This window comes from Bombyx mori, chromosome 16 (assembly GCF_030269925.1).
Source record: "Bombyx mori chromosome 16, ASM3026992v2".
NCBI lineage: Eukaryota > Metazoa > Arthropoda > Insecta > Lepidoptera > Bombycidae > Bombyx > Bombyx mori.
The window spans coordinates 6478819-6496119 of NC_085122.1; the positions used below are offsets into that span (position 1 = coordinate 6478819).

The 17301-nt window shown below is 35.6% G+C and overlaps 1 protein-coding gene across 1 annotated transcript; it reads right to left on the bottom strand.

The window, feature by feature from the left end:
* Window positions 1-1914: 1914 nt before the first annotated feature.
* On the bottom strand, window positions 1915-16319 carry LOC732880 (septin). Its single transcript, NM_001046881.1, is given in 11 exon segments — window positions 1915-2854; window positions 4959-5078; window positions 5854-5947; window positions 6482-6583; window positions 7034-7194; window positions 8182-8268; window positions 8659-8776; window positions 9451-9578; window positions 12187-12317; window positions 12853-13045; window positions 16145-16319. Coding segments are annotated over 10 exon segments (1140 nt in total). The 5' UTR covers window positions 16169-16319; the 3' UTR covers window positions 1915-2854; window positions 4959-4976.
* Window positions 16320-17301: the final 982 nt, after the last annotated feature.

Genomic DNA, 17301 nt, shown 5'->3' on the forward strand with positions numbered 1-17301 from the left:
AAACATACTTACAGAAAAATAGTGAAAATTATTGAAAATTGGATTAACTTTTTAGAAAATATTTGGGAGATTTTGTTCCTTTTTCCAATATTTGTGGACTTTTAGAAATATTAGACAGTGAACAAACCACCAATGGTCAGACCTGAGGTTTATCTGAAGAATCTGATCTAAAGAATCTCTAAATTAATAAAATCTCAAAACTCCAATGCTTACCTTGGCTATACTGTTGCCTGTAAATGTGGTAGAAGGCGTCTCACCTTATAATTATCGCAGGTGGTAATGAGTCACAGCTACTTGGATCTTCTTTTTTTTTCCCTACCTATTTGCTAGTGGCATAGATAAGATATATATACCGGGTTGGTGGCCTACGGGGCTAAAGTCCATTCCCGATCCTGCGAACCGAATGGAAAGCAGTCGACGTCGCCCAAAACACACCATTACGGATCCTCCCCATCCACTAACGATGCTTTTAGGTACCTCAAGCACCGGTCACCGTCCTCGCCAAACCCGTAGTTTGCGACGAAGGGCTCGGCGAGTAAATTAACCCACAGACACAGCCCACTGAGTTTCTCGCCGGATCTTCTCAGTGGGCCGCGTTTCAGATCCAGTGGTAGATTCTGCGAAGCACGGCTCTTGCTAGGATCCATGTTAGCAACGTCGTCAGGTTTGAGCCCCATGAGCTCACCTACATGTTAGGGCGAAGCTGAAATAGCCTCTCAAGTTTATCAGCACAGGTAAAAAAAAAATGCGGGCCTATATTTAGCTTCGCATGGACTGGTTGGTAAGCTCACGGGCTCAGCCTGAGAGAATTTGTCAACGCCAGCCCTAGTAGAAGCAGTGCTTGCTTCGCAGAATTTACCACTGGACCGAAATTGCAACCCATTGTGATGATCCGGGGGGATACTCAGTGGTCTGCCATGAACCAAGACGAGGACGATGCCCGGTGCTTGAAGAGCCCAAAAGACCGTTACTTATACCGTGTCGCTGGGCACACGATTGACTTTTGTAAGTTCATCCACAGATTATTGAGTCCACCATCTCGCAGGTGGAAATGACGGAACGCAAGTTACGTAAGTGAAAGTGGTAGCGATAGTTTATGATGCAGTTTTTTTAATCTTTCCACTTGCTACTATAGCGCCGCCTCAATTTTCTCTCTTTCAGCGGACACTTATAATATAGTTACTTTCCTCTTTGGCGATGCGTTATAACAGAATAATATACAGGACAGTAAAATAAATGGCTTTAGTTAGAAACTCTTTATTTTATAAAAATATGATTACATAAGAGTATTCATTCATTACATTTAATTTTCTAATAGGTTTTCTCTAACGAGTGAAATAATTCAAATCTACTACATCCGATCACAAACTTTACTTAGCAAACCTCATAATATAACCAACTTTGGCACCGATCTAGAATCTAGAATTTGAAAGTTAGAATCATGTTAATCCTACAAGAAACTATGAAATCGTTGTTCTATTAACATCAACTAGGATATAAATGCACCAATAGGGAATGGGTTTGTAACAGAATGATTCAAACTATTAAGTACCATTCAAGAAATTATTATACCAATCATATTCACTCACAACTTCAGTCTTGTAATGGACATCCGATAAAATATTGCATTACACTCATTAAATAACAACACAATATACTAAAATGATGATATAAAATAGAGTAAATATTCTCTTAATGTTAACACGAAATTAAAATGTTCTGATACTTACTAACTCAAATCTAAATGGAAGAATAATAACTTTGTCTTCTGCAATATTAAATATTTTGTGAACATATTTTAAAAAGGAAATAAACGTCATCACCACTATTAGTAGGTATCAAAAATTGAGATGATACATTTATTATAATCTAAAATAGTTTTTATTCGAGTTTACAAGTCTCTCACATAAACTTTGAATAAGGGGATGTGAGGTCTACAGCAATATATGCGATGCTGTAATACGCTAGTGACATTGCTGATTTTTTTAAGTATAAGTTAATTTACCAAATTACCTTTAGATGCGAACGCCATAAATGCTATATATATAGTATTTCTAAGCTTAATTCTTCTTTAAAGTGGGACCAGATCAATATTATTTGTGGCAAAGGGATATTTTACAAAAAAAAAACGCAGATAATCCGATTTGGCTCTCCTTACTACAGTTTAGATACTTATTAAGTACATACAATTATTGGGATCAATGAAAATATTTCATGCAAGAGTTTAAATACGAAATAAAAAGTCGACAATGGCACGAGAATAATGAATACAATCAAACATCAGATCACTATTAATTAGATCTTATAAAGAACTTACAGTATATGTCTAAATAACATATTTCGTCTACCAGGTTATGGTATGTTTATTATTTTAAAATCAATTCAATTTCGTCAAAGTAAATCCAAAAAACTTCCAAGCCATGTGCTAGATTCAAATGTATCATTGAATTTACGTATAGTTTATCTTAGACAACTACAATAGAGAGAAATATTCGATCTATAAAAACATCTATAAAATAATTATTTGAGATAAAATTTTAATACTCTAGTATCCTTAAAATGACGAGGAGATAAACTTGTTTCAACGCAAATGATGTAAAAATGTCATGACATGGCTTTTAATAAAGTCATATTTAAGGTACCAAATCGATAGAGACTCCAAAGAATTTCAAAATGCCCCTCGTACCTAGTCATTGCATAATAAATTTTTTTGAGACATTTTTAACATTTGCCATACTTTAAATGATATCGTCATAGTGTACAGTCAAGTGGAAGTAGCACAGTAGGGAATGGCGCGCAGTATGGAATTGACCACGTCGCACATGTCAGGCAGCCGAAACATTTGTGTGTCCCACTGTAAATAGAAACATAAATTAATTCAAGTGCAGGCAGTCCTTACTTCATGTATTTTTTACAGTATTTTTTTTGTTTGGATTGCTGGACGATCTCACGGTTCACTTGATCTAAAGTGGTTACCATAGCCCATAGACATCTACAATGTAAACGCCACCCATCTCGAAACACGAGCTGTAAGGTTTCTTTTAACAATATAACGGCTGCCCCGCCCTTCAAATCGAAACACATTACTGCTTCACGGCAGAACTAGGCAGGATGGTGGTACCTACCTGTTGCGTTATGGTAAATGAGAGTGGACTGTATTTATTTGTTTGGATATCTTTATTAGTCCTTATGTAACAAATTAAAGATATATGAATACTAGCTGTACCCGTTCGCTTCGCTGGCCATTTAAAATTAACATTATTATTTCTCACCCCCACAAAGATTCTCATCATTATCGCCTCCGCAATTGGTGTAGGGAGTCCAACACTCATATAAATATTAGCCTATCCATTAAGTACATGTATTCTCTACATGAATACCACGTTTCAAGTCATCGGATGCATGGTTCAGTAGTTATAACGGAACATCAGTAAAAACCACTGTAGATTTATATATTAGTACTAGCTGACCCGGCAAACGTTGTGTTGCCTTAAATAAGATTTCTAGGGAAATTCTACTGTCGAAAAAAACCCCCATTTAACCACATAATACCTAATAAACAAAAAAAAATCCAACAAATTAAAATAAAAAAGAAATGTTTGGGGTGGACAACCCTTTTCACTTAGGGGTATGAAAAATAGATAGTAGCCGATTCTCAGACTTACTGAACATACTATTGATACACAAACAAAACCAAAAAAACATGGCTGAAAAAGTATAGTATTGTATAGCTTTCAAATATATTAAGTGTATAATCTATGATGTATAGTGAGTAAGTAAGACAGGAGACCGGCTTCGTCCTCATCCCTACTACGTGATGTTTGCTGGATGAGTGGTGACACCTGGCGGGGATAGCTGATCGATTGATAGTTGATCAGTAGTCGACCGGAGAGGGCGGGAGATCAAATTCAATTTAAAAAAAATCATAATTATTATAAACTCTGAATAAGAATTTATCGTACTACAATTCAATTATAATATTTGATTGCCATCTTGCAACCTTATTGCGGATCTGTGCATAGAATAAAAAAAATATTAATCAGGATGAAAAAATAGGGCTTGATCGTATAAGAGTGAAAATTGAGAGTAATATGATTTTTTTATTTTAAGTCATGACAAAACAAAATATAAAACTTGCCAAAAAAATTAAAGTTTATAATTAACAAATAAAAAATAGGGGTTGATCATAGAGGGATGAAAAATTGAGAGTAACATCAGATTTTTTATTTTAATTCATGACAAAATAAAAATAAAAATGAAAATCTTGCCAAAAAAATTTTAGTTTATAATTAACAAATAAAAAATAGGGGTTGATCGTAGAGGGGTGAAAATTTCAGAGTAATATGAATTTTTTTATTCTACGTCATGACAAAATAAAAACAAAATTCTCGCAAAAAAATTTTAAGTTTTTAATTAGTAAATAAAAAATAAGGGTTGATCGTAGAGGGGTGAAAATTGAGGATTGTATGTATTTTTGTATGTTGTATCATAAAAATATAGAAATTAAAAATTTTGTCTAAAAAATGAAAATAAAAATTTAAGGGTGGACTACCCCTAACATTTAGGGGGATGAAAAATAGATGTTGGCCGATTCTCATAGATACCAGATAAGCATAAAAATTTTTATCAAAATCGGTCAAGCCGTTTCGGAGGAGTATGGCAACGAAAACTGTGACACGAGAATTTTATATATTAGAAGATAGATATGAAATCGATGCATCGCCCTTGGCGGCTGGAATTGAAAGGGGAAAGTGTCATAGCGGACGTCGCTCGTTGACACTTTTGTCGTTCCGAATTCAAACACTACCCGTGCGGACTCACAAGACGTCCTACCACCAGTAGGTAGTAAGAGTTAGTTTTAGTCATACTTAAATACATTAGTCATTGATTACAGTGCTGCAGCTGAATTTGTTTTCTCCGTAAAAGTGATAATAAAAACAGAGCGAATAATATAGTACCTGCGCCGTTAGCGTACACTATGCAGTGGTTGAGGTGGCGGTGGTAGCACCGGCGGCCTGCAATTGCATTTGCCGCTGCATCTGCTCCAACATCTCTTGCATGCGACGTAATTCTGCCTCCTGCAAAACGAATCAATAGCCTTACTTTAACTTGTAACGGAATCTTTGAACATGATTTTGACCTCCTCCAAAACGTTGGATTAACTCAAAATTTGGTATACTTATTAAGGACTGATGACTACTCAACATTTAAAAAAAATATTGAAAAAATTCAAATTCAACTAAAAAATGAAAAATAAATAATAGTTTAAAAAAACTAACAAAATACGCTTTTATAGAAAATCCTACTAAAAAATAGAAAATAAATTTTCATAAATTTGAATTAAAAATAGTGTAATAAAAAATGATTTTATTGTAAAAAAAAGCGTGGAATAGATAGTATCAGTAGTTATAAATATTTTATGAACAGATATGAGTAGAGGGGTTATTTTAATAATATCCTGAAAAGCACCCACGCTTTTTTCTTACACTATTTTCAATTCTAATTTATTAAAGTTTATTTTATTAATTATTACTAACAATTTTGATTTGTTTTCCAGAACTCTTAAAAATCTTAAAATTATTATTAAGTCTGTTTGTTATGCTAGTACTATTATTTCGTCCAGTAGTTTTCTTAATACTAATCAAAGTTCCCTCTAGTGCCTTGACTATCTGTTTTAGATTATAGATAACGTAACTTTTTAGTAAAAAAGTCTACATCTCTGAGTCAGTATGTGAAGTCATAATTGTAGCGTTATCTATGGTCTCCGGTAACAGTTTGCCACCAAATTGGTTGAGTGACTTGGTAGAATGGTAGATTCTACACTAACAATATGAAGGTGTTGGTAGATTTCACCTTTTCACGTAGGGCACGCTCGCGCTCGGTGGAGTCTTCCGCGGAGCCATTGGTGAGCGCAGAGTCCGCCTCACTAAGTCCGCTTTCAGTTGACCTAGTAAACGACAATTTAAGAATACTATTTAAGAAATCACATCTAGAGATAATGCATTGTTTTGCTTCAGAATACTGTATCTGAAGGAATGAAATTTAGTAAATTTTTGAACATAAAAAATATCCTAACTTCTTCAATAAAATTGATATTAATACTTCATTTGTTGAATTACAATGTCACGAGGGTCCATAGTCTTTAGGCTCCCCCTAAGGGCAGTCACCTTAGGTTCTGCAGTTTCACTGGTTTTAAATTATTCTATTATAATTCATTTGGCTCCGACTAACTTACCGAAATAAGGATAGGTACCACCATACTATGTATTTGTACTGGCTGCAGTCATGTGATCTAATTTCCAGACTTATACGGTATGCCAATAATATCTATTTGCTCTAGTAATCACTTTACACCAGGGGATTGTGAGCTCGTCTCACTTTATCCAGTAATAAAATAAACCCTATTTCATTTTCTTCTTTTTAACTATCTTCTATCTGCTATAAAAGTATTTAAACATGCATTTGAGTTGCAAACACTCACGTGTGGCGTTTCGGAACTTGGCCGGTGCGGGCGAGTCTCTCCGAACGATAGTTCTCATAGTGAACTTCCTGTGTGACCTCTTGGAGGTCCTGCATGTGGGTACTAAAACATTTAAAATTAATCAATGGTTACATGTCAATCAATGTACAATCAATGGCGATACATATTGCGTACAGTCGGTAACAAAATCACTAATTTCGATGATTGGTCTCTATTTCTAGTTACAGTGAGATTTCGGTGTTAGCATGTATGCCATTTGCGAATCGTCTCATCGTGCGAACGTCTATGTTATAGTAATTGCAGTTCTACAATGACCTACACAAAATCAGTATTCCATAGCCGGATGGTACGTGGCATAAATATCTCTGGAAACGCACTGTGGATGACCGCAGTGGCTCCAGGTAGTATAAATGAACTCTACTCCGCCCATGGAATATACGGTACACAACACAGAGGGAACCGAAGTACCACCGCAGACGCAGAGATTCCAAACGATCCATGAGGCCTCTTCTCAGAGCGTCTGTTCGAAGCCAATAAGATAAAATAAATTACATGAGCATGGTCCTGAGTTTGATGAAGTCGCAGTGCTCAGGGTTCTCGACCTCGACGACTCCCCAGGGGTAGAGGCGGCCGCGCACCCGCCGCCCGCGCACCTCCAGCTGCTGGCCCGCGCCGCACACTGCGAACGGCACCGCCTCCTTCAGCTGGCGGACCTGAGAACCGTGGGTTTAGCACTAACTTACTGAGATATTTTTTTTCCTACCTAAGCTGATAGCCTTGAGGGCGTCGATCAGCGTCACCTTAACTAGTAGGTGAGCTCACGGGGCTCAAACCTGATGACGTTGCTAACACGAACCCTAGCAAGAGCCGTGCTTTGCAGAATCTACCACCGGATCGGAAACGCGACCCACTGAGAAGATCCGGCGAGAAACTCAGTGGGCTGTGTCTGAGGGTTAATTTACTCGCAGAGCCCTTCGTCGCAAGCGACGGGTTCGGCGAGGACGGTGACCGGTGCTTGTGGTACCTAAAATCACCGTTAACGAATCGGAAGGATCCGTAATGACGTGTTTTGGGCGACGTCGACTATTTACCATTCGGTCTACAGGATCGGGTATAAATCCCCAGCAGCCACGACAAGAAGGTTCTCATATCGTGCCGCCTTCTCAAAGTGGCACAATGATGGCGTCTGTAGATACTTACTGACTGAGTAAAGCTCCAGGTCATCATGGAGATCCACGTTCCTTAGGAACCATATGGTTTCCCAACTTAAGCATTATGAACTTCAAGACATCAAATTTACAAACATATCAAGGATTTTTGAAAATACAATAATTGAAGTAGTTAAATAAAACACAGTATATAAAATACGAATTAAATCCCGATTAATTGAATTATTATGACATTAGCCTTTCAGAAAATGAAAGCACTAGTCTTTTTAATGCGTTATCGGAGATTTATAAGTATATGTTACAGATAGATTGTTGTGAAAATGTGATTGCTATAATAATAAAAATGATTGAAATTAATCAAACAAAAAAAACCATAATAATGCACTTTAATGCTGTTCCGGCTTTAGAAACGTTTCCACTCCGTATTAGTTTAAGTTCCCTCTTTGTGTGGTGAATGCAAAAAAACTATAGCAAACGTTATGGTATCGTTAGGTAAAATTATTATTGTTAATACCGGTATATTATTATTACCTGTTCTTTGTAATCTTCGTCTTCGTCACTGTCGCAATCGGGCAGCGGGTATATCTTTATGCCTTCCCTTTCGATTTCTTCCATAACCTTAACGAGTATTATTTTTGTATCAGATTATTTATTTAAATGTACACACTTCAAGATTTGAGTAAAATAAAATAAAAAAACTAGTTGAATATGTATTTTCAACGAGCAATGTATTCTAAATGGAATTACTAAAGAGAAAGTTCCTCTAAGAAGTTTGTAAACAATACTACAAAAACTGATAATAATGAGACAAGTATTTATTTCACAAAATTAAAATCAATGCATTTTTTTTATTAACTGAACTGATATGCATTAATTGGCACATAGCTTAAATGTTCGTGTTGTACAACTTCAGATCCATAGTTTGAAACGTATTTTATAGCAACTGAATAAATTGATCCATAGTTTTCTACTGAACATAAATTCTTAGAGCACATTAAAACATCATACCCTAGATTTCAGTCGCTGAACTTCTTTCTTAGTGAGACAGTCCGCTTTGGCGATAACCGGTACGATGTTAACTTTGTTGTGCAGCTGTTTCATGAACTCAATATCAAGAGGCTTTAACCTGGTTAAAAATTAACAAATCATTACAATCTCTTTTCTCGAAAATGAGTAGATTCGAAATTTGAAAGTATGTAGTTTTTTTTAAATTATGTTATATCTAGAGCACCAGCTCTTTTACCAAAAATCCGCAGAAAATATTAAGCCCATCTTATCTATATATTAATACGTGAGGAAAAATATTGTACCCCTTATTATGAAAATTGTGCGGACGGAGGAGTACGAAATTTTCCACACCTATAGAGGAGTGCAGAATGTAAATTTGTTTTTAATTATGCATAAAAAATATATTAAATCAATAAAAAAAAACATTATACACACTACCATGTATTTAATACACAAACGCATGCATACTATTTGTTTATTTTCAAACTTTTCTTATTGCTTAAAGTCTGTGGTCACATTGAGAATAGATTGTTTGTCTTTATTAATATTTGTCTGAAGTGTAGTCTTGACGAAATTTGTGATTACAGAAGTATAATAAATAGTCTTTTACATTAAAATCATAATAAGTACAAACTTAAAGTTTCAATTAATTATAGTCGAATTTCGACTACGGCGGGACCACTAGTTATAGTAAAACGTCGGCTAGCGCCGCGATCAGCCTCGCCGAGCTTTTTAAGCTGACCGGACTTAAAATGAGCCCTCGGGCCCACACGATTCGAAAAACTAGCTTACCCGTGTCCAAACGGTGATATGAAGTAGAAACAGCAATGAATGCGATTGTCCACAATGTTACGACGGTTTAGGCCGCTCTCGTCTCGAAGAAATCTTTCGAACTGCTCGTCAATGTATTGAATTATGGACTGAGAAAAATAAAGAAAACTTGGATTACTTTTTATTAATCTAGAGATTTGTTTATTATCGTATCTTGATACCAGACCGTGTTACGAAGGTAGCTTTTATTTATTTATTGCTTAGATGGGTGGACAAGCTCACGGCCCACCTGGTGTTAAGTGGTTACCGGAGCCCATAGACATCTATAGCTTAAATGCGCCACCCACCTTGAGGTATAAGTTCTAAGATCTCAAGTATCAACGGCTGCCCCACCATTCAAGCCGAACCGCATTACTGCTTCACGGCAGAAATAGGCAGGGTGGTGGTACCTACTCTCACAAGAGGTCCTTCCACCAGTATTGAACGTCGGAATAACCTTTTCTTTGGGTACAGAAAACTTGTATTTTTTGAGAGCAGGGGGCTGAGGTTTCCACGCCTAGGGAGCGCGCAGCTTATGTAGATTTTGATGGTCTGCATAATGTTGGAAGCGGACCGCGGGCCCAAGGATGTTAAATTCTTAAATATAGCAAGGCGTTGTTATTTTTTGGATTGAATGCAATTTAAAGTTTGCCCTGAGATCCAATTACTGTTCATTTCTGAGACTTATTACGGTCATCCCCATTTCTTATTGCAGTTGAAAACAAAATAGAATCCAGCCGGAAAAACTTTTTGTTGATCCATTAACCACATTAAAACTAAAAATTATATGGAGTAACAGGATATTTACTATAAATTTTAATACCTATTGCAGAGGACTTTTAAAGTGTATTTTAATGCTGTTTTGTATCAAGAAAAAAGTAAGATTTTTTTTTTATTGCTTGCATGGTTGGACTCGCTCACAGCCCACCTGGTGTTAAGTGGTTACTGGAACCCATAGACATCCACAACGTAAATGCGCCACCCACCTTGAGATATAAGTTCTAAGGTCTCAGTATAGTTAAAACGCCCCCTCCTCGAATAAATAATTGTTGAGCCCTTATTATGTCAACACTAAGTTTTTATTTCATTAACGATTTCAATGATCTGGACTCATGTTATGATAAAAAAATTGTTCTATGTCTCTCCTAAGCATGTAAAGTATTCCAAAAGATGGAAACAATTTAATGATATTAAAAACGCGGGCTTAAACTGTAGAAGCGGTATCGTCTATGACTCGAGAAACCGGAAGAAATTATTTTAATTGAAGTCGTCAGCGCAAAAGTGGCCTAAGCTTAACATAGAACAGTTAGCATGGAGATATTGAGGTTTGATTTTACTTTTTTTTTATTTTTATTGCCTAGGTATGTGGACGAGCTCACAGCCCACCTGGTGTTAAGTGGTTACTTGAACCCATAGACATCTACAACGTAAATGCGCCACACACCTTGAGATATAAGTTCTAAGGTCTCAGTAAAGTTACGACGGCTGCCCCACCCTTCAAACCGAAACGCATTACTGCTTCACGGCAGAAATAGGCAGGGCGGTGGTACCCACCCGCGCGGACTCACAAGAGGTCCTACCACCAGTAATTACACAAATTATAATTTTGCGGGTTTCATTTTTACTACACGATGTTATTCCTTCACCGTGGAAGTTAATCGTGAACATTTGTTGAGTACGTATTTCATTAGAAAAATTGGTACCCGCCAGCGAGATTCGAACACCGGTGCGGTGCATCGCTCAACACGAATGCACCGGACGTCTTATCCGTTAGGCCACGACAACTTCAGAATAATATTAATCTCTTAAAATTAATATTAATCTCTCTCAGGTCTCACATCACACTAGTACATATATGAACGATTAACGCCACATTATTAACAAGGCAAACAACTGCATATTTAAACAAAGTCCTTGTCGAGACATTAGTCACCATCGCTATCTCTGAATACAGAAACGATTACTTACGGAAAGTTCAATGTACCACATTCAATGTAGCCACCACTACACATGGTAGTTTCAGAAACATTTATCTATTAATAGAAATCTGTGTTTTTTTTAAATGTTTCACTGGCGGTAGGCGTTCGAGTACATATGTAATAATATTTAAAGTTGCTCAATGCGGTTTGGATAAATGATTATGCTTGCGAGTATTTCCGGTGAATAAAAAAGGAAACTACAAAATCCACATGAATGCCTGGTGTGATACTAAAAAAATTTAATGGCCGACTACTCATTACTACTACCTACTACTACTAGTTTAATCATTATATATTTAGAAAGACTCGGAATCACAGTCACGAAGCAAGATGATTTACATTATATTATTAAATGAACTTATGTTTTCATTTCTGACAATTTGTTTCTTGACCTCCAAAGTCGATGAATAAGAGCTTTTTGTAAGTCCATGAATGACTGTAGACCAGCGGTCGGGGAACCGGGGTAAATTACCCCAAATGGGGTAAAATGAAATTTTGTGAGGTAAAAATGAAACTTGTGAGAAAAATATATACATTTAAGTGAAACTTCTTTAGAATCGTTAAATTTTTACTTATTGTTTTCTTTTCAAAATTATCATGGGGCCTATAATATGAAAGATACTAAAAAGAAGCAATTTTGTTTTTTTTTTTGTTCTTCGCCATGGGGTAATATCAACTTAGACAAAAATATTTTGGGGTAATAATTAAAAAAGTTCCCCGACCGTTGCTGTAGACTCACTCGAAAACAATCCGTGTTATCAATCGCGTCTCCGTAGCCGGGCGTGTCCACGACGGTCAAACGCAGCTTCACGCCGCGCTCTTCTATCTCGACCGTCGATGCGTCTAATTTCACGGTCTGGTTTGTTTTCTCTGTAACAATTTAAAACACTGATTGGACTGTTTAAAAAAAATTGTTTACAACACTCTCGATTTGCACATGTCACAAGTGTTTCACTAGCCAGATTCTACTATTAATCATTCATAGGAAAACATTTTATTATTAATCAAACTATTAAACTCTCTTAAAAAGGGGGAATAGCTACTATTTTTTTATTGCTTGGATGGGTGGATGGAACTCACAGATCACCTGGTGTAAGCGGTTACCAGAGCCCATATACATCGACAACGTAAATGCCACTACTCACCTGGGCATGAGTTCTAAAGTCTCAGTAATTACAAGTACAACAGCTGCTCAATCTTTTAAGCCGAAACGCATTACTATTGATGGCAGAAATGGACAGGACGTTGGTACCTACTCGTGCAGACTCACATGGCGTCCTACTACCACTAAAGAGAATAGGATATGAAGAGGATAGCTACGAAAGCACGTATTTCAATGATATATTAGAAATTAGTTACAATGAAACTTGACTAAAGTTCCAAGTTTTTTCTTCAACTTGCTTACCAGTAGCATCAGGGATTACTCGTTCAGGGTATAAATCGGTCAAGAACAAAGAGTTGACCAGAGTAGATTTGCCCAGTCCACTTTCCCCGACCACCATAAGGGTGAACTCGAAACCCTTTTTTACAGATTTTCTGTGTACCTGATTAGGCAGATTGGCAAATCCAACATAACCAGGTGTTTCCAGATTTGAGAACTGTAAATAAAAACGATTAACGGATAATGTCAGAAAGTATAAATCTACATCGAGATTATTCTCGAGGAGAACAATAGAGGGGAAAATCTGGGGAAAAAAAACATGTTTGCAGTTTCTTGTTGTATCTATCATTGTAGAAAAATTGAGCATCATCATCTAGAACCTGTCGTTATATTAATTACGTTGCAGTCAGAGTGTACTTTGAATTTTAATTCATCATTTGACACAGTATGCAACAGGGCAAATTAATTCGGCATTGACCGTGATGACAGTAAAAATTTATCCTAAGGCAGAATAGTTAGGTCTCATTTTATCTGCATTCCTGTTTCATAGCATGGATTTTTTTGTATGGTCAGGAGGAAATTGCTGGTCTTTCGCCTAAGTGTGTTAGGTGCGATAGGCGAGTCATGTCGAAGTTCAACCGACCATTGTCCCTCCTGAACCCCCTATCGGTCAACAATCCGCGTCCGAGTTCAGACGGGAGAGAATTAGACCACAATGTACTGAAGGCAAAACGACGAGTTTTGGGCGGAGTACATCTCTTACCCTGCCCACATTGAATACGAAACCAGCGTTGGTCAGCGCCACGACAGTCGGGTCTTACCGTCGGCGAGCTATACCAAGCCCGCCGGCTGTGTGAGTCTAATTAATTACTAATAACTAAATGAACCATATAGCTAGCTATATATATAGCTTATTGAGAGTTATTGAAAGAATATTGTACAAGGAAAATAATATTTGTACTTTTACCAAATGTACCAATTTCTTACGCTTCAACATTCTTTTTCAACACTGTGTGTTCCTTTTAATTTAACTTTCTTGCTTGTTTGCTTTACTAAATATGGACATGACATCAATATATAATAATATTATCATTTGTTGACATAATATTTTGATCACTCTTTATATTAGTCTTGGACAAAGAAAGCCGTCTCTAAATGTCATTCCACTTAATGTTTTCTTTTTTTTTAAATCAAAATTACAAAAGTAATATTTTACTTTAATTTTATTTAATTTTTATTCAAGAAACTTTCTCTAGTTGTAAATCGAATGTAAGCAAAATTGGTTGTAGCTAATTATGTATGATAGTCACAAGTAACACACATATCTGGTATTCAGTCTTCACTTCGATTAACTGACACAATTCAACTGACACACTTTGTTCTTGTTTGTTTTTTAAGTATCACAATGAAGAGAATGCACATTTTTATGTTGGGCAGGATGTATGAAGATTCTTTTTCAAAACAAAAATATTGCAAACAACATTTCTACAAAATTAGCTCTTAAATTAATTAGACTTAATGTATGAAATCTATCTGTATTAATAAAAAATAATGTAATTTATATAATATTTTTGTCCTATATTTATTACAATCATTCATTAATGATGGAAATTATTGTTGGCAGCGCAAGACAGCTTTTTACATAGTACTGTCAATGTAAAGATAAGGCAATTTAGAGAAGTCATAACGGAACATATCACAAGTAAAATGATATAATGAAGACATAATGTGTGATTTATTATTATTATAGTGAATAGGTAGTTAAAGTCCGTGATACCATATAATGTGAATGGTGCAATCAAGATGTTTAGTCTCAAATATATATTTTTTGTATGTGTGTGTAATAAACTCATGTTTCAATTGTTTATTGAAGCCTATAAACATAGTGCTGTGAATGCCATCACCCAGTATGACACATAAGGTCTAAGTCAATTTATTGTAAAGTGATTTAAAACAGCATACATAAATACAGAAATAATTCTTAAAAGCAAGATGGTGGTATCTAACTGTACTGTCTTACAAAAAACCCTACAACCAGCATAATTTTACCATACTGTTGTTATTACTAACAGTTTTTCTGTCTTATGAAGGCAAATGAAATATACTTATTGTTGACTATTAAACACTCTTCTAAGAAATAGCAGATTCAACATTATGGAACAAAATCTGTAAGTAGGTAGACAGACAGCAGCATTCTCAGTATCATATCAGCATACTGCAACCACTAACTGGCATTTACTAATTCTACGTCATGTCATAATCCCGTAAAGGTGGGTACCACAACACTGCTTATTTCTGTCAGAAAGCAGTATTAAGTCCTAGTTTGAAGGGTAGGGCAGCCGTTGTTTGAGTGACTTGAAACTCATTTCTAAACGTTGGTAGCGGTATCTATGTTGTTGATGTCTAGGGGCCCCAGTAAACACTTAACACAGGATAAGCTATTAGTTTGTTTACTTTCACCTGTTCAAGCACTAAAGAACTTACATACATTTAAGGAATATTCATTCACACTTATAACCAATGCAGAGCTAAGATAGAATAAATATAGCCACTGCGTAAATTCAGAATACTCTTATGCTCTCTTCAAACTTTAGAATACTAATACAGAATGTAAAATATAATGACCAAAACATACACTACTTGTAAATGACTCACTCATACAGGAAATGAGATATTGATTAAGTGTTCCGGGGTCATTGCCACAAATAGATACAAGTAAAATGAAAGTCTAATAATTTTCAGACTTGTCTTTGACATTTCCAAGCCTAGGAAAGCCCAACAAAATGTTGATAGAAGACTCTCCCAAGTTTTAATCAATATAAAAAGGTAGAATTATGTCTAGTGGCAAACGCCTTAAATAATCACAGTACTTTTAAAAAACATCTATTTGTTATAGGCACTACTAGTAGACATCTGTGTAGTACTTGTTTGGTGGTAAGAGAGGGAGCATCCTATTTCTTTCTGTATAATGAAATCAAAAGTTACCAGGAAAAATAACATTTGCAACATGACAAGACTGAGTTATAATTTTAATTAAATTTAGATGTTTGTTTACTCCGTGTTTAGTTATCTTTCTTGTTAATCCAATTAATTTAGAAGTGCGTATAGCGTTCAGAATGTTGTCTTAGAAGGTTTATGATGAATCATTACTAACGTAGCTTAAAATAAGTTGGTACGAAAAAATTGGGAAAGTTGATTCATTTTTTCAGGTTGACTACTTTACTGTGATTTTAATACAACTTTTATTGAAAACATAACTTTGCAATGTTGTGTACTTTATCACATTAGAAACGGTAAAATGGTAGTTAGTACTTACTGTTTTATTTGTTTCATTTGACATTTTCAACAATTTTTTAATATTATATTCAATTTAAACTTGCGGTAATTGCGGTGGCTGAATAAGCAATGATTAGGGATATTTAAATTAAGTTTAAAGGCTCTCTAAATTGGAAATAATAGAAATTAAAACTCATTCAAAACCAATCAACTTCAACTGAGTGCGTTTCTTAGTTCATAGAAATTTTTTTTTTATTCATTCCTTGTTAGGAAAGGCAAGGGGATCTGAGCCCATACAGCCTTGTCTGTTCTATGTTTATAAATAACCCACATAATATTTATGACTCTACTTTTTTTAAGTGTTTTTATCACCCGGTAACTAAGACCTTTAAGGTCATGTCTTATTTTAATTATTCTTATTTTTATGAAAAATGATAATATGGAATGAAATGAAATAAAATGAAGATGACTAATTGTAGATATTAATCAACTGGGATGAAATTAAAGGAAATGAGGTGATATGTGATGAAATATAATCTCATTAAAAAATATGAAAATATTTTTGGTAAAATTCACAGACTAATAGATGTCTTCACGTTTTACCCCGTCATGGTAATCGTCTTATCGTTGCCGCCGCTGACTACTCCCCGAATCCTGATCACGCAGGAGCAAGTCACCGTCGTCGCCCTAGACACGTCCTTACGGATCCATCAGATCCAATAACTCTTGCATTAGATACCTTCAGCTCTAACACTAGGAGCAGACTGAGGAACCTCGGTAACCGTACTCGTCGAACTTGGTTGGAAGTCAGATAAAGTCTTGGGTCTGGATACTTTTAACCGAAACGCGAAGTATCAAACTATTTTATTTGATTAATTTGCTGTTTCTGCACATCTAAACGTCTAATGACGGTGGTTTATTAACCGTGTAGCATCGATGACTGTACACAAGTTGGAAATTGTCACGAAGCCATTAAACGTGATATTAGGAGTTTCCAAAAAGTCTATCTAACTCTCAATAAACTCCCCCTATGCTTTTCAAAGGCTATTTCATTTCATTTCATCTTTTAATTATTGTGTTCACTTCATCTCAACCAATATCTACGGCGGTCAATTCATCCCAAACAATATAAAAAAAATAGATATAAGAATGGGATTCTCTGTTGCTGATTAAAATAATACAAAAAAACCGAGCCCG